The sequence below is a fragment of the Rissa tridactyla genome, chromosome 8, assembly GCF_028500815.1.
Source record: "Rissa tridactyla isolate bRisTri1 chromosome 8, bRisTri1.patW.cur.20221130, whole genome shotgun sequence".
Classification (NCBI taxonomy): Eukaryota; Metazoa; Chordata; class Aves; order Charadriiformes; family Laridae; genus Rissa; species Rissa tridactyla.
The window spans coordinates 9,411,288-9,434,753 of NC_071473.1; the positions used below are offsets into that span (position 1 = coordinate 9,411,288).

Genomic DNA, 23,466 nt, shown 5'->3' on the forward strand with positions numbered 1-23,466 from the left:
CATCAGCACTCCATGGGGAAGCTGAGCCATTTGTGCTCTCCGTGGAGCCTCCATTGCCACACTGGGATAAGCACCTAGTGTTTTCCATGGTTTTGGTAAAGTACCACCCCCGTCAAACCTGCCACCCTTAAGCAAGTCCCCAGAGCCTTCAGGATCAGCTTGTTTAACTCGAGCCGCTTCTGTACAGAGCGCTGCAGTGCACCTCTCCAGTAACTAACCAGTGTCCACCACCGTATGCTGGCTTCTTAAGAGTGACATTCAAGAACAGTACCTTCTACATACTCCACGCCTCACCACACTAAAAGATCACCTTCCACTCTGTGATGAAGGCTGAGGTGAGGCGATACATTTCCTCAGTCTACAGACCATCCTTTGGCTCACCCTGCTTCTCCGAAAACACAGCAACAAGGAAGTATTCCCGAGTGACAGACTTTCCTCGGGGTCTCATTTGGGCACCGCCTGCCCTGAAGCTAAGGTTCATGCCTAGCAATGCATTTGTAAAGAAAGGAACTGCACAGCAGACAGGCGAGCTCGGACAGGGAGGCAACACCCAGCAAGATGAAATTCCCATGGAAAGAAAGCAGCATGAGGATCACAGACTGCGCAGCCAGCTTCGCTGACACCAGGCAGTGCTAAACACTGCCATCAACATGCACAGAGTCCTGATTTCAGTGCCTCTTCTGTGCTTTTTAGATGAAATAACCTCTTGGTACAAAGATGGGTCAGTCTAATCAATTAGGGGTTGGGCAAAGAGCAAAACAGGAGGAAAGGATGAACAAATACTGCCAATTATTTTTTCAGCTCGTTTCAGATTCTCTCCATCTCCCCCCCAGTCTCTAGCTCTACCCCTTGCAGCTCCTAGCTTTTTTCCCCGCCATCATGCATCACTTCTATCAGTCCCAACATTTGGCTTCTCAAGTCCTCCTCGTCTGATCAGTGAAAACTTTACCCATGTCTCCCCAAAATGAAGCCCCAGTGAACTATTTCAGAAGAGACGCCAAGAGCATATCTTTCTGCTGACAGGCGAAGTCTGAGAAACTGCCAAATCACGGTCCTGATACCCTCTACGACAGTCTATTCAATGCATTAACTGATACTTTATGGCATTAAAGAGATAACATAAGTTTTTAAAAAAGCTCCTGATGCCAGATCTCAGGCGACATCTTTAACTCCAACTGCCAGAACTTGTGCTTACTCATCCATTGTTATTCCCTGTCACATGTTTTCTGAATGGGAAGTCAAAATGCTGAACACATTTTAACCTAAATAATCATGCGCCGACAGCAGCAGCAGCAACTGCTCTAAATCACTGACATGCTTTATATTTTAGGGGAAAATAAGATTTTTTTTTTCCCCACTGTATCTCAGCTGTTGCGCTTCCCGGGGAGAGGAAGCAGGATGGGAGTCAGGCAAGGCTGGGGTTGGTGCTGGGCAGGCAGGAGCAGGCAGACCAGGAGGGAAGAGCTCGGAGTGATTTTCCATAGAGGAACAAGCTTGAATCAGAGTTAGAAAAACCTACCTAAGTGTATAATGACATATTATCAGTATATACTTACAGTGTTATAATGGATAATGTATTTATATAATAAATATAATAACCACCTAAGCTTTGAGTAATATATTAGCAGTAACTATAGGGTTTTCCACCACATTCTCTGAGTCAGCCCAAGGTCCTCCCCAGGCAGCTCTGGGGCTAGTCCAGCTCGGGCTGCACCCAGCAGCATAGATGGGGAAGATGCACAGGGTCTCCCTTCAGGCCACCTTGGGTTTCCCAGCTTGATGACCACTCAGCACTGCTGCAAAGTATCTACGGGGGCAGCTAGGCACAAACACAGACTACTAGATCCATCAGGGAAATACCTAATCCTGCCATCGCCACACTCCTGTCTGCCACATGGCCTCAGCGGGTCCCTTTTGCCAGAGCCTCTCCCATCACCAGGACACCAGGAGCAGCTAGCACACTCCCCAAGGTTTAGAAACTGGATGCCAGCACTTCATATTGGACACCATGCTCTTCTAGGTGGAGCACACCATACAGATCACCAGCAATCCTTGTTGAAACACAGCCGCGTGAGGGAAGATTTGATTCTCATCCAAACCAGAATATCAACTTGGACAAACCCAGACAGTGGGAAAAGCGCAGCCTTGAACCTTGCAGCTCATTTCCACCTGGGCTGTCAATGTAGAGCTCCTCTGCACTCCAGGGGCACTCACGTGCTCACTAGCTGAGAGGCCACCACTTACCTTTGCGTCAGCCCACGAGCACTCCCAAGCTTGAATGCAAACAGCAGCAGAGCAGGACAGACTCACTGGCTGTTAGCCCCCGCGCAAGCTGCCTGCTTTCCCACCCTTCTGAGGCTGGGATTATATATCCAGGCCTAGAAAGCTGTTCTTAGTTTCCACCAGTACAAATCAGAGGATGCTGAGCTCCCACCACTTGACAGGACCCTCAGCCAGCACTGAAGAGCAGCATTTTTTAAGATGCGTACAGCAACAAAAGCTGCAGCTGGCTCCCAAATAAGGATGCTCATCAATGTGCAGAGCTGCAAGGCCGCCCCCAGCACTCACTGCAGGCTGCGTGTATTTCCTGAAGGAGCCACAACTGATCCTACCCCCTGGAGCAGCATCCTCCAGGAACAGGAGCCCTGTTCCCCTCCGGCAGCAGGCCAGCACAGCCCTGCTCTGCTGGGTTTGCTCCCGATCACTGCAGTGCTAGCACGGAGGAACAAGTGGGCAACAATAGAATGCTTTACGTACGTTTGTTCTCACAACATAATAGCAAATTTTAATCGCTATTCAGGTATAGCAACTTATTTTAATTGGTTTTGATAATTAGTCTCAAATTTTCTGTACATAGTCTATTATCCCTTCCTACTCCCAGCACTATTTTTCCATTACTTTATACATGGGTTCTACAGCAGAAGTGTGACATTAAATATTTACAACCAAAATACCCCCAGAAAGTATTGGTTTCCAATTTCAAAAACTAGATGTTGCAGTGAATGCTTTAATTAAGATTATATTTTAATAAAAATCTTGTATGAAGAAAAAAGTCTTTTTGGACTGGCTCTTCATGCAGTTATTACTTGTGTCACTGTCAGTATGCCCAAAGTAAGTTCTTTGGGTACGAGTTGGCTTTGAGCAGAGCAGTAGTTTATAGCAAAGACCCTGTAATGCTGGATGAGAACGAGATAAAAGGGCAAAAATGGAAATATGATAATGGAAAGATGATAAAGTAAAACAGGAGAAAAGAAAAACCTCTCCTTCCCACCACCACAAATTGCCAGCAGAAAGGCTAATTACACAGCAAGACCGCAGTGCTGGTGGGGGATGAAGAGGCAGCAGTGATATTCAGCAGTTGTGTTTTATTCCCTCTCAGAGGAACCCACAGCTCCTCCAGCTATGCTGGGACCTGCCCCCACATTGCTCAGCGGGGAAGAGGAGAAGCTTCAAGGGATAACAGCACGGGGAGGCCAGGCTGAAAGGCAGCTCTGGTGTCCTATTGTTCTGAGCGTGAGGGGTGCACGTAGCCTCAGTGCTAGGAAAAGACACACGGACTAAAGCTGTGGCAGAAAATACCCCTGAGCAGCTCTCCCTCTCCCTGGGTCCCTTGGGAGACAATTGCTGGCTCCTGAGTCCTGCATGTCCCAATCTCCTCGCTCCTAATTCAATGGTGCCACCTAGTGCCACCAGCTCTGGGACAGCCCAGGTCTTGCTGCAAAGTGATGCTTCACTCGCATCCTCTTGGGCAAACTGGCTTCTCCCTGTGGTCCAGCCCAGGCGAGTTAGCATGGTTCTTCTGCAGACAGCCTGTGGTGGGATGGGGTTTATCACCCACTGTCACACTGGTGAAGGCGGTGCTCAAGTAAAGGAGCCATCAGGAGCAAAAATACTGAGCTTTGAGGTCCAGGGTCTCGGGGACATGCTCTGGAGAGTGCAGCTGTGGAGGTGCTCCTGCTCCCTGGAAAGGGACTGGAACCTGACTTCCTATCACCTGCCTTCACCATGCTTTTCCCAGGGGAGGAGAAAGGGATCATGTCCCATCACCACAACTCAGCCAAGCTTCCTCCCCGCAGACCCCAGCGCTCCCAGGAGGGTCAGCCACCACTCTCAGCCCTCCAGGAGGGCTGAAACTCAGGGGTAGCCAGAAATCAGATCAGACACAAGCAGCAGGCTAAAAATCCTACCGTACAGGCCTGAAAACCTGCAGAATGTAGTTTAGCTACCAGACCTCTGTGAATCAGAGGTTTAACGACTCTAACAGGGGCTGCAGGGCTGGAATGACAGGGCCAGTGCACACATGTTGGGTCAAAAGGAGGCAAGTTCATGGTGACACCAGCAGAGATAAGAATCTCAAGGGGCCCATGCGTGGGAGGTCCGTGTGTGACAGTCAGTCATCCACTCAGATGACTGCAGCAGCAGAGCCACATGAATAATGACGCAGTTGCTCCGGGATTGCAAACAACTTCGATCCCAGATGCATTAGCCAAGATCCCCACCACCGAAGCCTGCACAGAGCACCAGGTGAGCGAGCAAGCCCCAAAGCTTTAGTGCTTTATGTGAGCGAGACCCCGCGCAGAGACCCGCCAGATTTCAGTGTTTCCCTGCGCAGGCTGGGGACAAATCCCAAAAACCCAGAGGCAGAGAGAAACCCCAGCCCCACCAAGACCAGAGCCATGGCCCACTGATGCTGCTGTAAGGGCAGGAGGCAAGAAACAAGGTGAGGCAGCCTGCTTGTCCTGAAAGCTGTGGTATGTGCCGAAGGCTGGCTTAGGCATAAGTTACTGCTCTATACCCCACCGAGCAGGTATTTTCCTCTGGTCTCATTGTGCTATGAGCTGGAGCTCAAAGGCCAAAGGCAGATGAACAGAAGAAAGGAGCCTGGCTGCCTTGCTGAGCTTTTCACCTGCCACACAGAGGTACGATAAAACCATCACCGCTACCAGGGCTCTCCCTCCAGGATGGTACTTCAGCCCAAGAAATTAAGGGTAATTTTAACAGACATTTGTTTAAAGGGATACAGCATTCAAAAGTCTTTTTTTTTTTTCCTGAATGTAATGAGACTGTATTCACTGGGAAAATATTCATGTGAGAATACAGCCAAAATGTTCTTACTATTCCAAAGTGTGACCACACATACATCCAGGTAATTTCAACTGAATTAGGGTGAATTGATCTCTGCATCATTTCCTCTACATGGAGGTGGGGATCAAATTTTACTGTCAGCATTAATTAGGGGAACCGGTCACTTGATTGTGCGTTTATTCAAGGGGTCCTTTGGCTTTCTGGAAAATCAGCTGAGTCTCTGCTTTTCAGGGGTGCACATGACCTGAAAATAAATCAGTTTCATAGCCTTAAGACACAAAAGGGCAATTTCAGGTTTCAGCAAGAGAATGAAGTTGGATCTGAAAGATGGGGTGTTCATTTAGATCAAAGCCCTGGCCAAACAGCACAGTGTTGTCAGCTCACAGATCGATGCCCAGGATGCTTTTTGGATCTCTTGATAATTGGATTTGATCGATGCTTTGCGAGGCTGTTCATGGCTCCAGCACACCTCATCTCAGCAACGTTTCCTGGTGACAGGAGCCACACAGGCTTTGCAAAGGGCTGCGTAGTGACAGGATGAACTACTGTAAAGTGAACTTGAATATTCAGTTCTTTATTTAGATGCATTTTCATATTTTTCCTATTGTTTTCTTTAAGCACTGTTACAATTCAGCAACAGCACACTCATCTTGCAGCGCAGGCAGACTGCAAGGACACACCGCCCAGATAAATGGGCACGCCGTGAGCACGGGGAAGCCATGTGAGCAGGCTGGAGTGTTTGTGCAGGTCCTCACTCAGGCAAACAGCAACCTGAGCAAGGCAGAAAACAGCCCTCTGCTGCTGCTCCCAGCGCCACCCCCTTAACACCCCTGCCACATCTGCTGTCTCTGTGTTACCACCTCTCCAGGATTAATGTCACCGTAACTCAGCATCACACCACACCAAGACACTCACGACATGTGTTTGGGGCTAGAGGGGGGGGAACAGACCTGTCAATCCCACCCATGGAAGGACCATGAATATTTCTAGGGACACGTGGATGTCACAGCACAGCGTGCCACAGCAGACCCCTGGCCAGCAGCTCCTGACCTGGCTGGACACAGGCTTTGCCCAAATCACACCCAGCCTGTCTGCAGTGTGCTCCCTGGGCAGACACCTTCCTCTCCGCCTCCCTGAGGCATCGTCAGGCTGCGGATGCTCCTGAGCAAGGCTGTACCAAAAGCAGGCGTGATTTCAGTGTGCAGGGAGAAAGGTGTCCCCTTCTCTCCCAGCCCAGGCTGAAGGGCGCAGGGACAGGAAGGTCCAGGCACCCCTTCCTAGACCAAAGCCAGCTTCACCTGGCCATGCCACAGTTTAAGTGTTAAACAGAACGTGACTGTATATTCCCCAGGATGTAGCCATTTACTCGCACTCGAAGACACGCTGTCCCCTCCGCCACCGAGGCCAAGTGCCACCAGGTGGCACCCACCGCCCTCTCCAGCCTGCCGTCCTCGCCCTGCACCCACAGCAGCTTCTTGCTGCAGACTTCACGGCAAAGCCACCCTTATCGCTTAAAGTTCACCGACTTCTTCTGTTATTTAAGTGTCTCTTCCTCTTTAGAGACCGAGCCCTCTGGAGCTGCTAACCCTGCTCCCGTGCAGGATCGCTTTCCCCGCACCCTTCCGCAGCCAAGGCATGACATCGGGGCTGGTGGGATACGGAGCGTTTATAACTTTTCACACAACTACACGTCTCTTAAGTGCAAGTGCACAGGCTCTGTGCAAGACTGGGGGATTAAGGGGTACCTACTTGCTTACACTAGAGCCAGCAGCAACTCTCAGTGCAGCCACAAAGCTCCTGCTAGGAAAAGCCGTAGAGATATTACACAGCAGTGTTAAAGCACTGCTGGCTCTACCTGTGCACACGCTGAGACCAAGAAGCAGAGTCTCCAGCCCTTATCAAAAAAGCTCAGTTTCTGTTCAGTTTCCCAGGGCCATTCTTTGGCAGCCCCTATAGATTACTTGATTTGTTTGTGAAGTGCTCTGAAAGTACCAAATCTTTCAGAGGTAGGGGAATGAAAGAAGGATATCAGTTTTGAATGAAGATAAGAAGTAAATTTACATATGTTGACCCCAACAGTCTTTCAAAAATCAGGAACAGCTGATGTTACACCAAAGCTTTCATGTGGGGCCCAGCAACCGCCTGGTGCAACACTGAGTGCTCAGGCAAGAGCACATCCCTGAAGCCATTCCCCCACTGCCAAGGGGTAAGCTCTCCACCTCTCACAAGTTCTCCCTGAGCTTTGCTCCCTGGCAAAAATTTGTCAGATCATATCAGAGGGAAACTAAGTTTCTAAAGTTAGGAGTTTTTAAAGCTCCTAAACAGGAGCAGGTTCAGAGAGGGGCAGCAGATGAGCACCCTGCACCTCCATTGAGGCCAACAGCAAGGAGACACAAAGCCGCTCAAGCACAGCTCCCATGAGTAACAATGGCAGGGAGCGGGCAGGGAAGCACTAACAGCACACACATGGATGTGCTTTTCTTCCCTTCTCCAAGCACCGATGAAACCAAACCACCTCCTGCCCACACAAATAGTTTTTTCCCGTGCCTGAAGCATTTGCAGCATCTCTTGGGTTCAGAAATAGAGCACAAGCAGTGTCAAGGCACAGTGAGGGCCAGCTGCACCCTCAGGACCAAGCACAATAAGAGCCACCAGGGCAGAGGGACCACCCAGCGGTACCTGAGCGTGGTGAGCAGGGCAGGCGCAGAGACCATGGCTGGGTTCCGGCAAGAGTCACGATCACCAGGCGAGTTCACAACAATGAAGCAGCTCCTTAGCCAGGTAAGGCATAGCTGTGGCTGAGCTGGAGACCACCACCCTTACAACATAGCTCAGGAAGGGGCTAAGTCCCCTGGGCTGAGCTTAAATAGAGCTCCTAGCCCACAGCTGGAGGAAGGGGAGGTCCCAGGTGAGGCTGGTCAGGGCCAATTAAGACCTATTAGTGTGTTCAGGCCCTGACAAGCAGCTGGCAGGGGAGGTAGCCTTCCCTCAGGCTGCAGGTGGTGTGTGACTTTTATTTTTTCCCCAGTGGCTGCAGAACTAGAGAAATGTTTCGTGGGGAAGGTCCACACAACAGGATCTTACAAATCCTCCAGTATGAGCAGATGGGCAGATTTAGAGGAGTCAGGAGAGAAAAGCTAGGATGCAAGAAACACCTCTCCATGAGCCAAACCATCTAGGCAAGGATGGCTCCCTTGCCAACATAACTAACTCCTCGTCGCAGCTTGATATGAAGACCCCACTGCTGTCAACCCTAAAACCCATGAGTCTTCAAAGCCCTGGGACGTTAAAAGCCCTGCCGCTATCTCAAGAAAGAAAAGACTCAACGACATAAATAACATTTAGACAGAAGGAGGGGTGGCAATGCCAAGACACAGCCATGCAATGTGGCAAGGGGCTGGCTGAAGCCTCCATGCTGACGGCACGTGGCATAGCTGGATGTGGACTGCAGCAGTGACGTCCACGTCAAGCTCGATGTAAGTCTATGGTGGGTCACACCTTGTCTGTGAAAGGGGGTGGATGAAATGGAGTGACCAGAAAGGTGGGAGAGCTGCAGACTGGCTCCTGCTAGGCAGTGTCCTGTTGGGCTGTTAGGGATAAACAAGGAAAGTCTGTGCAGATTGTTGTGGGGAAAGCAAAAACACTGCAACTCAACTGGGAGACCATAGGGGAAAGCATGGGGAGCAGGGAACCGTCTCTAAAACCTGTCCTTCATGCATGCATTTAGCTTTCAGTGGCATCGCAGCACCATCTGTTGGAAATGCGTTAAAATTGGCCAGGTTGCACTTCACGTTCTCAGCTGATGCTGAGACAGACACAGACCGTGTCATGCTTACGTGCAGGAGCAGGCAGTTAGGGGACAGAAGCCCCGATGCCCCAGTTCACCCCAGTGGTTACCAACCACAAGCTGGTAAACGTGTGTTTCACCAGGGAAGGCAACCTCCTGAAGCCTCACCAAATCTGACGTCCACCCCACAACTGGGTGCTCCTTCCTGCTGCTGAACCTGGTGACTGCATCAACATGGAGACATAAACGTGGTCCTCAGCAGTGAACTGCGAAACTAAGGAGTCTCATGAAGAAGAGCTGTGTCACAGACAGGTCACTACGCCCCGAAGCCCATGCTGCAAGCTGCAGAGACAGCATGGCTCATTGGAAACTGCACTGCAGACAATGATATATTCGCTCTAGGGACAAAATTCATCCGTTTCTGACCCTTTGGTTGGTCATGGTGCTGGAATTTACACCTGGAAATGTTGACATCGGTTAAAACACACAAAGTATATATGTATTATGGCTTTCTCATGGGAGATCTCTGATTTCTTGCCTGCGATACAGTAGGACGGGCCAAGTGGCACAAACATCCACCCTCTCTCCCTTCCCGCCAGCAGGCACAGTGCCATTACACCAGTGAGGCAGCGGTGGTGCCAGAGCAAGTGTCACCTACAGAGAAAAGTGAGCATGCTCTAGTGGTGAAGCCCTCCTTGCATGCTGAGTAAAGTCCACGTTTGGATTTGGGCTGATCGCCTACTGCCTGCCCAGGCAAGTCTGAACTTCATTTTCACTGAGAAAAACCTTTCTCAATCCCACGTGCCAGCTTCAGGGATTTCAGAGCTGTGGATCCTACCCTGGGGGCTGAGCTCCTGCAGACGGAGCATATGCTTCACTGGGCATTCCTGCGTGTCCTCTCTGGGCTGAGCACACGCTGCATCATTGAACCAGCACTCGTACTTCTCCCCCCTCCGACCGCTGCAGTGGCAGAACTGGCCGTGCCGTGTGTCCTGCAGCTCAGTGAAGACCTTTCTGTTAAAAATGTAACGAAAGAAACAGCTTTCCAAAGATTGCATCTTATTAACTGGGATGCTTCGTGGCCTCATTCCTCCCCAGTGCTTGCAGAGGCATTACCATATGGTTGCCGATGGCCACCCGACGCAGGGGCTGCAGCAGGAGGGTCCCCGCTTCGCTTGCTTGGAGTCACAGCACCTGGGGATTACTGGACAGGCAGAACCACCATGAACCTGGTGACCCTCCTTCGGCTTCATTCCCATCACCTGCGGTGATGCAGGCTCTATTGCCACAAATGTGTTCCTTCCCTGCATTCATTTACTGCCTTCCTTTCCACTATTACCATTTTATGTAATTGGCCATGTCAAAAGAGCCCTTATATAACCACAGCCCCCCCCAGGCACATGTCCCCACACACACGCGCCTCCCCTCCCTGTCAATGGCGATCTTTTGCACATGGATGGATTCAGCCCTTCTCCAGGAACTACTAAAAATAAAGAAAACACACTTGCAAGCGTCAGGGGCTCACTGAGCTTAGCATAACAGTTTTTCATGTCTCTCTCAGACAGTATCTGTATACTGCAACATAAACAGACCTGAGACAACATATGCCGGTGGGAAAATAATAACTTGCTTTACTCACAGTCACCTTTCCTGCATTCAAGCAGAGCAACCTCTCCTAATGAAAAAGTTTTTTTTTTAATCTTTGCAAGCGCACAGATCTGTGCACCAGCCATCCATACAGGCCAGGGACCTGTGCAGAGGCTAGAAATGCTTTGGACAAAGTAATTTTAATCATCTAAGTGATTCCATTGATTTTCCTGGACTACTTGCAGATCTACATGAATCTGAACATTTGCATGACTTCTGTTCAAAAGTTTACTGGCTAAAAGCGTTGGCACAGTGAGTTCCCGTGAGATGGGCTGTATCACTGGCACGGGGAACCACACCGACCTGCTTGCCACCCTGCTCACACGGACCGTTTGCAAGGGCCGGAGTATCACTCACGGACTAAAGAGGCTGGAGACTGTTGTGCAACGGTGAAGTCAAGGAACACTTTGGCACTGACTTCAGGAAAAGCAAGATCAGGGCACAGGTAAGTAAGGTCATGATTTGTTTGCAAAGCAAAGAGACATTTATTCCACCTGATGAGTCATTGCAACCTTACTTCACTCTGACAGCAAGACTTTGTAGTTTATTTTTCTCTTCATCTCCTTACTGCGCTGCCACTTCCCATGCGTCCTAGGCAGGCGTCCCTTCTCACCCCTGCCATCAGCAACTGCAAAGCTACTAACTCCAGGTACATGCTAAAAGGAACCAGGATCTGATCACATCTGTTAAGCTGATTTGGCTTCATACATGTTCCTGAACGCTGAAGGCAACCATTTTCCTGGTTTTTATAGTCAGCATTTTGTTTTACAAGGCTCTTTACGATAGCTCTTCCATGCCCACACAGACTACTAAAGTGATGTCTGGCCTGAAAATCTTCCTAATTTATGAGATGATGTCAAAGCCTTGGAGTTGCGAGGCTGGGCTGACATCAGTCCAGATAATGATGGTCTTTTTGGAAGGAAATTGTTTTACTTTTCTCTTGGGCTATGATCACAAATTGTGTTAGGGTTATTGATGGTGACCATGGAGTCACAAGATAGAGGCCAATCGTTCACTGATCATTTACTTACGGGAATGACTTTTCCAGCCCAGCAACTCAGCTGGCAGAGAAATGACAGTGGCTTTCTCCTGCCCGGATCTGGGTAGAGCTGGGCTTTGGCCAGGCTTGGACATCAGCTCGGTGTCAGCCCCTGAGGCACGAGTCCCGCTCGGCCAGCAGCAAGACTGCAGTGCCCAGCAGGTCACACCACCCGGGCCAGTGGAGACACCCGGCACTCACACCAGCAGAAGGGCCAGGAGAGCGAGGAATTTGGAGACAGGAGATGCATTGTTCTGTGCAAAGGTATTTTGTTTCACTATTTTTACCTTTTAAACAAAAGAATGTGATTTGAGTAGGAATAAGTCAAAACATTTAATTTAGATTGTCCACGCTAGAAAAGTCACCACATTTGTGCAAAACTGTTGTGTTCCTGGTGGAAGAATTCAGCCAACCATGGCTGAATTCAGTTCAACATCCTACCTCAAACACACAGATACCTGGGTCGGCACCTGTGGCTGATCCCTGGCTCCCGACCATGCAGACACGACAAGAATCCACTTCTTTGGGGTAATAAATGGCTAAGAGGAGGAATGCCTAACTCCAGCCCTGGCTCTGAGAGAAGCCACACCAGTCAGTATTTCGCCAGAAAGTTTTCAGCCAGCTCTAATGGAAAATCAGAAATCCCCACGAGCCGCACTTGGCTGTCATTTCCCCACCCCCTCACAGCTTTTTTTCTCAGGAGAGCTCACTGTCTTACAACCATTACTTAATTAAGCTTCTCACACACATCCAGTGCTTGCTGTGAGGTAAGTAAGAGATTTCTGGATCACTTCACTCACGGCGGAAGCGCAGTCACCCGTCCGGAGAGGAGTGCGGTGGCCGCTCACCAGCTGCAGAACTGCTCCTGGCAGGAGGTGGCCATCAGGGACCGTCTGCTCCTGCTGCAGCAGCCTGAAACACCTTGCTGAAGCCATGGCAGTCACACCAGCAGGAATGATGGGAAAATGTGGGTCTGCACCCAAGGAATTTGGAGACAGGGGATGCAGCCGTGAGGGTGTGCATAAGTCCAATACCGTCCTCCCATTCAGAAAAGTGGAGATCACTGCAACATGTCGGTGGTCTAAGATGAGAACTTTGCTGGAAACTTTAGAAGCTTATTGCTCAGGCCCAGCAGTAAGTTTGTCTGATGGTATAATTCTGACAAAGTTATTTCACTTAAAAAGTTAAACTCTCTGTAGAGAGTTGCTCATTCTGAAGGACTAGCAGGCTAAGCACTGATCTAAGCATTTTCTTCTACTGTTAACATTGAGAGAAAATTTTCTTTTACATTTTTCAAAAGACATAATTGGCTCACACTAGGTCTTGGTTAAAGCAAAGCAAACACTGGGCAGGGCTCAGGAAATGCAACAGAGTGCACACAAAGCAAATCTCGACACAAACTAAATCCTGCTTCTTTCAGAAAGTCTCCTGACTTCCCGCAAGTCCTCCACATCTCTGCTCCCAATTGCACAGCACTGCCACAGGAATAAACGCATGAAGACTGAACGTGCTGAAATGCAGTGGTAGGTAGGACCATGCAAGCAGAGCCAATGCCTTGCTGTATTTACGTTTTCTATTTTGCATAGAATTGCTCATGCGAGAGAAAGCTGGGCTCGTTTAGTTTCAAATAGCAGGTGAGTGAGTTGATCTCCCACTCCATCCTGAGGCACAAGGACCTTGCCTCCCAGGCACGAGCTGCAAGTGCTGGTCTCAAACCCGAGTCCCTCTTCAGAGAGGAGCTGTCTGCACAGGGCAGCTCCACCAGCACACATCCCTGGAGACAGCCACCCAGCTCTAAATCCTCCCCGGGGACATCTGGTGACATATAAGCACAGTAAAGCACCGAAACTCTTTTTCTACCAGAGAGGGGACTCCTTGCAGAGGGGATGCTCTTTAAGAGATTTATTCATTTCTGACCCCATCACAAAAGGAGTTCCTAGCCAACTGAATAATTCTTACAACGTAATCTGGCTCATGTAGAACCTTTTCTACTGAAGTTTATAAAAAACAGATTAAGGCTCACAAACAGCTCTGGTGGGGAACAGCATTAATCTCATTTCACAAAGGACAGGCAAGGAGCAGAGGTGCAAAGTGCCTTGTGCTTGTGTGTTTCAGTATGAAAAAGTCTCTTCGGGTTGAACAAAAAGCCCCAACAAACTAACCATCTTTTGTGGACAGGCACCAGCTTCCCCATTTACCCTACAAACCCCACCTGGTTACTCAACCCTGCTCTTAAATGTTGCTGTGGGATCTTTAAGTCTGCAGTTGGGCATGTTATTTTTATATCTTTATTTCCCACCTTCCTTTCCTTTCTCATGTAATCGATATCATTAGATCAAAGCATTGTGATGCTTTGTGGAGCTGCACTTTTGTGAAATCAAAAGCCAGCTGACTTGAAGTCTTCCTCAGCAAGCTTTGTCACCTTCCCCAATTCTGGGAAAGAAAAGCTGGGTCAAGCCAACAGCACAGCTTGTTACAGCACAAAGCATCCATCTCCGAGGATAAACAAGTTATTTGCATGCCTTTTCACTCTTACAGCATCATGCTCTCCAGCCAAAAGTAACACTGTAAATAGTAAAACAAAGCAACGCTTCATCCCGCTGGCTAAAGACCTTTATCTTCTGAGATTACAATGACAAACAACAGGGGACTGAAAATACCCTCCCAAACCCAAACAAAATAATGGTTAAACCCAGATGTTGTTTTTTTCTATGTGGGTATACAAATCCACCTGCCAGATTAGAAAAGTATAAATATTATGCCTGTACATAGCTGCCTGCAGCACCTGGAGCTGTATTTGCAGCACAGGTCCAGCTGGAGGCCCCTTGCTCAACATCAGGAGTGGGACTCTTCAGTTTACCAGGATGTAAAGTCAGATTCTGAAGATACTTGAAGTGCCATGACACCTAAGGGACTTGCTAACTAAACACCATGCTAGTTCTATAAATATTTGCAAAATCAAGATATCTTAAACATACTTAAAGATTCTGACCTAGTGGTTTGTGGCGGCCCAGGTCCTGCCCTGCTGCAGAGCTCCCGGTCCTGCCCAGAGCTGAAAGCAGTCTGAGTTTGGGGTAAACGGGCCAACGAATGCCCCCTTCCAGGGATGCTACAGAGACAGCCTGTGTGCACACACCCGATTCAAACCAGAGACTTACTACATGTGCAACACCTATTTGGTTATCATTCTTTAAGACCAAGGAGTTCATGAAACTCTACTAAGTTTATAATTTTCTTCCTGCTCAGTTCCTTCGTCTTACATCCTAAAGATGGAAAGGGCTTTTTATTCTTCCCTACTGCAACATAAAACCCAAAGCAGGTGAGAAACCAGAAGGAACCTGCAGGAATGCGGCCCTCTATGGCCAGGACTCTTAGAAACATCAGATGTCCTCCAAAGCCCCTTTGCGTGTTAGCCAGATTTGCAGCCTGAACCTGAACCTTAAGAAAATATAATTCCTCTGTACCACATACAAGGAACACCAAGGAACACCAAAGGGAGCGGGAGGAAAAGAAAAAGGCCTCATTTTCACAGCTGTATTTGACAGGTAGCCTTGCTAATAATAATTTAATAAATAGCCTCACCGGATTGGCCATGTCTGGTGGTACAAAGTGACCCTTCAGAAGCTGCTGTCTTCTGGAAGGTCTCAGACTCTTCACTTTTCCGACTGGCTGCAGCAGAGGACAACCTGCCCTACCACAACTCCAGGGAAGGCAGAGGAAGGACCACAAAGTCCTGCCCAGGAGGCAGGAGGGAGCACTCTTGGGCCGCCTCTTGTCAGTGGGGCTGGGGCTCCTATAAAGACATCCTGCCAAATTAATGTCCCTGGCCTTTCACTGCCTCCCAGAGTGTGACAGCAGTGGCATCCTGCACCAAAAAAAAGGGGGCAGAAGGTCCAGGGCTTTGAATTAGGTACGCCTGAACCTCTCCCTCGTGGTGTGCTCCCTGAAGAAGATCAAAAAGCTTCTGACCTCGAACAGCCAGGCTTTACCTGAAAAAAATAATAATCAAGAAACTTAACTTTCTAAAGAAATTCAAAGTCAAACTATCAGTGACTGAACACGCAGCTCTCTGCCTACCCTATTTCAAGGCTTGGCTGCAAGTCAGTAGCCTTTTGGGCTGCAGCCAGCTGTGCCTGTCCAAGTGGATCCCTGGGGAGCCCTGAGCCCGGCTGCCTTCTGCCCACTGCTCTGCAGTGTCTAGATCTCTGTGCCCAAGCTGTTCCTGCTCCTGGGCTGTGTTCCCTGCCTTCAGTCCCCTGCCCAGGTCTCACATCTTCCCCCTGAACGTGCTCGGTAGGGAGCACCCCAGGGAAAGGGCAGCCTACCTCTGCTTCCAGAGACACCACCTGATCCAGTCCCTGCATTAAGGAACAAAATGTAACTGCAAGAAAAAAAAACCAGAAAAAAAAAGATAACTGTTTGTGATAAAAGGCATGAAAGATCCTCCTCTGAATCTCGTGACTTGTGCACTAAACTGCAGCCTGGTGCCACTCATCATGTGAGATGGAGGTGACTTCTAACGATGGGCTGGATGCCTTGCTGCACATTCCTAGGCATGGCTGATTCTGCCCAGCAGACAGCACCTTCTTCCAGGCTGCACAGCTCTGCTTGTGTGGTTCCCCCTCTCCTCCCCAGCCCAAGGAAACACTTCTAAGGACATCTGCGAAGGGACCACCCTGCAGAGGTGCTGCCATAACACAAGAGCTTCTCCCTCCTTCTTCAGCAACCTCAGTCAAAAATGCTTTGCCTTGACCAAGTCCCAACAAGAACTGTGTCAGCCCCAAGCCGTGGGCAAATGTTCATCATCCCCACAACGCTGAAATGCGAGACCCATGCAGGAGTCCTGTTAACTCCAGGACTGCTTTTTGAGGGGAGGGACAAAAGCAGGATCTGCTTTTCTCACTGTGGTGGACCTGTCACCAGAAATACCACTGAGCCCGGACGAGCTTCATGTGATGAAAACTCTAACACAGCACAAGGAATTTCTTTTTGACCTTCAATTCTCCCTTTTGCTGAGATACATCTTTGCGTTTTCACAGCTTGAGCGGTCTCTCTCTTTGCTGGATCCATTTGAGACACATAATGTTTTTGCCCAAACTCCATTTCCTTCCTTCCAAAGCAGTAAGATCTGCTTATGACTCAGCCTTCAATAAAACACACAGCAAGGACCATTAAAATAAATGCGCAGTGCAGGGATAAAATTCATACGCTACATTTTTTAGGCTAGAATCTTCATTGCCCTTTGTTTACCCTCAAAAACAATATTAACTCGTGTTGTGTCTTGGTGCAAAGTAAATCTACCAGCAAAAGAGCAGTTTTAAAGTGAATCTTTCTCCAGTGGGGAGAAAATATTTCCATGTGATAAATAGAGCGATAGATGGGACTGAAGAGGCTGCGTGATGGCTCCCAGAGAGCCCACGCTCCCAAGCCTCCACGGTACTTACAGAGACAACACTCCCCAACCATCTTCTGCCTGAATGAAGATCCCACCAGCTCCAAGGAAATGACTTACTGAGAAGCGTGGGCAGACAGCAGAGAGGGAAGCCAGGGGGGATTTTTTCTAGTTTTGCATTCACAAATTTGAGGAGAGAGCATTTCAGGCAAAGGCTGGTATTCTCAATGAGATTGGCGAGGCTGTGGTCTTTCCCCATAGATGTTTGCGAGAGGTGGCCCCAGGGTCTGCCTGGCTGAGAGCCAGAGGTTTCCAAGCCCTCTTAACACCAAATGCCTCTGAAATGTTTCACTCTTCTCCAACAGTGCACAAGAAGTGAGTAGCGAGGTTACCTATACGGGAGGTAAATAGCATTATCTTCTTCTACAGCAGGGGGGACTGAGACTCTGCACCCCATATTAGTCCACCACTCCAAAGCCTCTCATGAAATGCATTTGAAATCTGATTTTAAATTCTTTGACATGACCCTTTTCACTGAATTTAGTGGAAATTCACGCAGACACTAATCTCACTGGTTTTCTTGTTAACCAGCCATTTGCCCTCAAAAGAGAGACATCCAGGTACCCAGAGTTCTCAGGCAACAATTAAAGCTTGTAAGTGTCCAAGCACAGGAATGAAGTGAAGGGAAATAAAGAGAAATAATGCGCACGTTTCACAGAAAAATCTAGTAAGAAATAAAAATATGGCCACTTTGCACAAATTCAGTGCTAGGGATTTACTCCAGACATGGTGAAAAAGTATTTCTAAAGTACATGAGATCTATTTTGTACAGATATGAACTAAGAGGCATATGAAAAACATCCAGAAAAAAAATATCTCCTCTTTAAAGTTTCAGTACAACATAGGGCAGAGAGCTTGAGGGTTACTTCAGATGTGCTTTCAGGCAGCAATACCCTTGTGTAACACCAAGTGAGCTGAGGATACTTGTCATGAAACAGCCTTTCTGGTACCAGCCTTCCTTTCCTATCAGCAGTCCTGCAGAATGCCAGTAATACTGCTCAATTACATATAAGAAAAAATACAGATTTTAGGAGAGCTATACAGAGTGACGCTGCATCAGAATAACTGGTAAAGATGCAGTTTTGCAGTTCGGCACCTGTTGTCCATCTTAGCAACTCATTTCTGTGTCTTAAACAGAAAAAATCCCAGCTGAACAGTGCATTTCAGGCAGCACATTATCCTGCGCTCAGGTCTGGGGAGGAACAAGGGAGGCCACTCCTTGAAATGGGGAGAATAAACCACCCCACAGCTCCATATTCTAGCTATGAATTCAGACTCTCTTGTTTACACCAGTTGAGGTTCTGGCCCAAAAAGTGGCAGAAAATGAGCTAGCAGTGACAACAGATGCAAGCAGGACAAGGACAGGGCTAAAAGAGCTTTTTAGAGCAATCCTTCTCCTTTCCTGTAAAAGCTGTAGTGTAGATCTTCAGTAAAGGTCCTTTGATTCCTGTCGAGCTCTGCCGGTCAATACTAAGATGTGGCTCTTTAAGGTTGTCTTGTATCCACGGTCTAATACGATGCAAGTCCACCAGAGACAGAATAGATGGTCCTTTTTTTCTTTTGCCTTTCCCTTGAGCATTGGTTACGGATTAATTTGCTCCCATTACTTTTACTGGAACTGGCATTTTACCCCATATCCACTGTGATGAGATCCTGGTTTCCTTTGCATTAAAACTCCATGAATCCAGGCATTTTGTAAATGAAGAAGCTTTCTAGATTCTCTGTCGAGACAGTTAGATAAAACAGGAACATCTCGGTGGTTTAATTTCTAAAGGCAAAGCTGCATATTTAATTCATCACTTTGTTCCCGAGATCCCGGTGAGCTGCTCCGTGGCCAGTAGGTGACAGTCTCAGCAACAGAAAAACCTGGGCAATTCACAAAAAGGGGGTTTGTTCAATATTCTGCCAGGATGTAAACGTTACTTATTTGTTGTTAGACACATAGACGGTCCACAACAGGGGGCAATATTTTTTACCAAACATGTTAATAAAGAGGAAGCCCAGCAAATTTCCTGAGTGTGGTGTCCTACCTCCCCGGAGGAGATATTACAGATGAGCACATTAATGACGCTCAAGAGGTACCAGCAGGGTTCTTAGCAGCATTCAGAAATAAAACCTTTACATCTCAGTGTAGGTGTGAAACTGGCAGATACAAATAAAAGCACTTATAAATCAAGCCCATCTGAAACATAAGTGCATTCAAGCGTGACACGGTTACCCTGGCTGATACCTTTAACATTTCGAGGCGGGAACAGGATGCAGAAAATCTCTATGTGCATTTTAGGTGATTGCAATGTTTTCCCTGCAGCCGCCCTAGCCAGGGCTGTGGGCACAGCCTGGAGCACAGTCGCCTCCTGTGTGCTTCCAGCACCACTGCTCGGGATGGCCACGGTGACCTTTGTAGCAAAAGCTAAGAAAACATTTCCTTTGTTCATCCAGATGCACACGTTACTTACTGGAATGGCTGCATCTTGTTTAAAATCTAAAGGAATACAAGAAATGCTCGAGTGGATCAATCGGAACCGGGATGTGTGATTTAAGGGAAAAATGAGAACCCATAGAGGGCAGAGGGAGGTTTTCTACTCCATGACCATTACGTGTTATTCCCTGCTGTAGAGCTGTCCCTGAGAAACCTCACTGCACCCACCGTCATCCACAGCTACTCACTAGAAAGAAGCTCTGGGTTCTCAAGCAGAAGTTACCAGTTTTGGCCAGGGTCTCCAGCCAGTTGTAAGGAAACATTCTCATGCCAGGAACAGAAAGCCACAAATCATTTGCCCCAGCTGAGACTTTGCCTGAGCAAAGGTCAAGTATAAACTTTTTAAATTGAAGTGGTTTGGCCAGTTTGAGAGGTATCTAGCTAGCTAGAGCCTCAGAGAGAGTATAACAGTAATTCAATAAACCAAAGATATGCTGATTTAAATATCTGTCTCTGGCAGTTTTCCTTGTGAAATGAGGATTTGAAGGTGTGAAAATTCCCAGTCATAAGAATTTTAATCACATATGGCTGGTGTCATAGACCATCTTGATCCAAATTGCATTTAAATTGAATTCTACCAGATGCACTAGATCTGAAAACTTGTCCATGTGTCTCTACTGTTTAAAGTAAGCATTTCTGCGTTACTGGTGTGATACAGAAATGTGTTGAGATGACTGCATTGTGAATCTTCCCCGCGCTGCTACTCCCAACACCAAGTCCTGGTGTTGAGCACAGTGACTGACGAGTGGAGAGGACTCGCTGCGTTTCCACACGGCGTGTGTCAAGACAAGCGATGGGGTGAACCGCAGGACAGGTTGTACTTATTACCAAACAGTCAAAGAGTGATTAGTAGGTGCAATGCTACAAAAGGTGTGTTCTTACCCTGGTTTGTCTAATCCAAGTTGAAAAACAGGTATAATTTGGATCTGCACATGGATATGACATCCGACACTATGGCCTTTTACCCATGCTATCCATCCTGAGAGCACCTTTCTTTTGTGCCATGGATATTGGTAGTTCTTCTGGATTACATTTCTCCTAAATGTTTCAATAATTCTTTCGTTCTCTCTCCTCCATGTATCCATCTCCTTTTTGCCATCCATCTTTTGCTTTATATTGATTTCCAGACTCTTTCCTTCTTCCATTTCCCCTTCTCCCTTTCTCCTCGCTAACCACATTTGGCCACTCAGACCCATTTAACAGAGAATTGTGGAGAGTGGACTCTGCCTTTGGCAGTGCAAGGAGCAACGTGTGACACCCTCTGCAGCTCCAGAGAAATCATCTTGCAGTGGTCACACAAATCTCGCTGCCTCCTTGATGCTGCCAACCAATGGGAGCACCAGGATTTGTATCCTGCCCTGAGAAAAAGCAGGGCAAGTATTAGGCAAACTAATCACGCCGCAGGGATTTGTGTAATGAAAAGCACCTCTGCTTGTGGGTCAGAAACAGTGTAAATCAACCGCACACCATTGGTTGGGGCAAATCCATCCAGCAGCTCTTTATTCTCTTCTGTCGCGTTCGTCATCAGGACACCTGAATACGTAAGGAAGAGATACCACAGCCCGGTCACACTCTGACTAAGGGTCTCGGGGTATTCTGTCAGAGAGCCTGGAAAGCAAACTGGTTTACAGAGCACACTGCACGCAGGAGGGCTGGCTTCATCTCGCACGGTGCAGTCCCGTCTCTGCCCGGGGCCTCTACGTGCTCCCTAATGCAAACAATAGTAATGCAGACTTAATGATCGCCGTCATTTCCATGTGCCTACCGCTGATCTCTTAATGAAATATTCTATTTAAGTTGCGCTGGCACAAGCACAGTTCCATGCTGGCAGGAACCGCAAAATCAGTCTACCAAGTGAAAAGGTTCTGCAGGACCTGCCGTACAATGGGAAAGCTGTTGGTGAAATACTGTCTGACAGCTTTTCTGCCTGCTCCTGCAGCAAGCATGACACCTTCCTGGCATCCTGAAGGGAAAGAAGAGAACAGAGGATGGAAATCGCCTTTGTCTCGGCTTGAGATACAGAAGAAATTCTGAAATGAGGATGACAGTCTGTGGCAATATGGATTTGGCGCTCGTTGATGGGTGAGTGCTAGCCGCTCAGCGCTGCTCTAACACGCTCGCTCTCTGCTGTCAAATCCTGCTAGGAGCGCCGCTGCAGAAGAGAAAAAACTGGGGACATGCAGCCTCACAAAGACTCTTTGTTTACCTGTTGTCATAAGCAGGAAGGCAAATATTGAAAATAAAAGCTAAAAGTCTTTTAAATGACCAAATGTGTGTTGTAGGAAATAGGAGGAATAAAATTGCTGAGAAGTGGTGGGTTTTTAAATTTGACCATACTATATACTCAGTCTAAAATAAAGACAAATAGATAACATATGTATTCTTCACTATTTCAGAGATGAACAAAAGCACTGAGCTTACATCTTTTTAAGTCATCAGCTGTGGGAAGTATTGCACGGCATAAGCAGAGTTCTCTAAATTTCACCTTTTTGGCCTTGCACACCTCGCTCCTTCCCCAGTCTCCCCCGAGCAGCGCTCAGGTGCAGGCGGTTGCTGGATCGCAGGAGGTGGTGTAGGACTTGGGAGCACCACGTAAAATCACCCGGTCCGCCTGGGTCATAGCGCCTACTCCATCCTCCTACCAGCTCTCTTGAGGCGAGGAAATGCTGAAGTCGCTGTGAGTTACTGGTTGGTTGGCTGATGGAAATGCTTTTCCCCATAATAAAAGCATATTTTCATAACATATTTTCAAAGTTAACTACTAAGAAAAGCAATACAACGGAAGCTGTAATTTAGTCCAGTTACTCTACAAAGTCCTCCTGTAATTTCCTTGATGATTCTGTGTTCTGTCTTATATATCTTCATGGTAGCTAACACTAAAAACCGCTTCAGGAGGACAGAAATCAGCCTTATTCGCTAATGATCCACTAGTAATGGTTGAGAGGGGCATTATCTTCCCTGCTCTATCAGTAAAAGGCAAATGGGGAAGGCCATTTCCTTTACTGGTACCACGGGTTGTGTTAGAGACGCACAGAGAGAAGGGAACAATGACCAAGATTTGCATTTGCTGAAGGGCTCAGTACATTGCTCCCTTGTGAGCGGGCCAAGACCTTCAGCACATGAATTCTTGTGATTCATCCTTTCCCCTGGTCCACCTCTCTGTATCCAGCACGGTACAGAGAACTCTATGTGTTTATTTATACACAAAAAGGTCTTTGCTTGTTACTGTAGTATTTGGGTGCTTGGCGCAGGCTCCCAAGCCGGCGGGGGGGTACAGACTGATCTGGTGAATCAGTATTTTTCACTCTGCTGCCAGGCTGCAGAGTGACCTTGGGCAGTTTACAGCTGCTTCACCTCTCACCACCTCAGTTTCTGTAAAATTATCCTGTTTTACTTTGAATAGCACGTAGATATCGACTGATGCAAGGGCAGGGTATTATTGCTTACGTGTGACTCAAATAAAGCCAATGCCTAAAATCCAGAATCAGCAAGGCAGAGAAATTGAGAGAGAAAAGAGCAGAAATGTGGAATTATTCCTTTGCTTCAGCTGTTCTCCCCCCAGCGCCCTGCCTAATCACAGGCAATTACAGCCCAACTGCACCATCCGATTTACTCCATGTCAGCCACGCTGAGAAGTTCAGGTAACCTCCCAAGGCATAATAAGTGACATCTAAATAAACCCACGCAGGTTAGGAAGAATCGGTTTAAAGGTTACAGTTCTTCTGTGCCGAGGAATGCATGTTTCAGAGCAGACGTTTCCCTTTGGAATGCTCTGGATACGGAAACCTGGCAAGAAGGGTGGCGCATGGCCCGCCTTCGGGAAGGGCAGGAGTCAGTCGCTCCCCGGCAATAATGCCATGTCAACCGTAACTCCCCAGTTTCTTGTTAACGGTTTAAATGAAAGCATAAAACCACGGATGCACGATACAGCATGGCTGCCGGTCACAGAGGCGTCACACAAACATACTCTAACCAGC

General features: G+C 48.0%; 1 protein-coding gene across 2 annotated transcripts in view; it reads right to left on the reverse strand.

Moving 5' to 3' along the window:
- Positions 1-23,466, reverse strand: part of IQCK (IQ motif containing K) — a 160,433-nt gene that overhangs the window by 76,493 nt on the left and 60,474 nt on the right. The window contains exon 10 of one of the 2 annotated variants that reach the window (XM_054212932.1): positions 18,770-18,876. The exons of the other annotated variant lie outside the window; for it this stretch is intronic. Coding sequence (XP_054068907.1) covers positions 18,779-18,876 — 98 coding nt within the window. The 3' untranslated portion in view covers positions 18,770-18,778. Of the gene's footprint in view, positions 1-18,769; positions 18,877-23,466 lie in introns of those variants that run through there. 2 annotated transcript variants of the gene reach the window in all.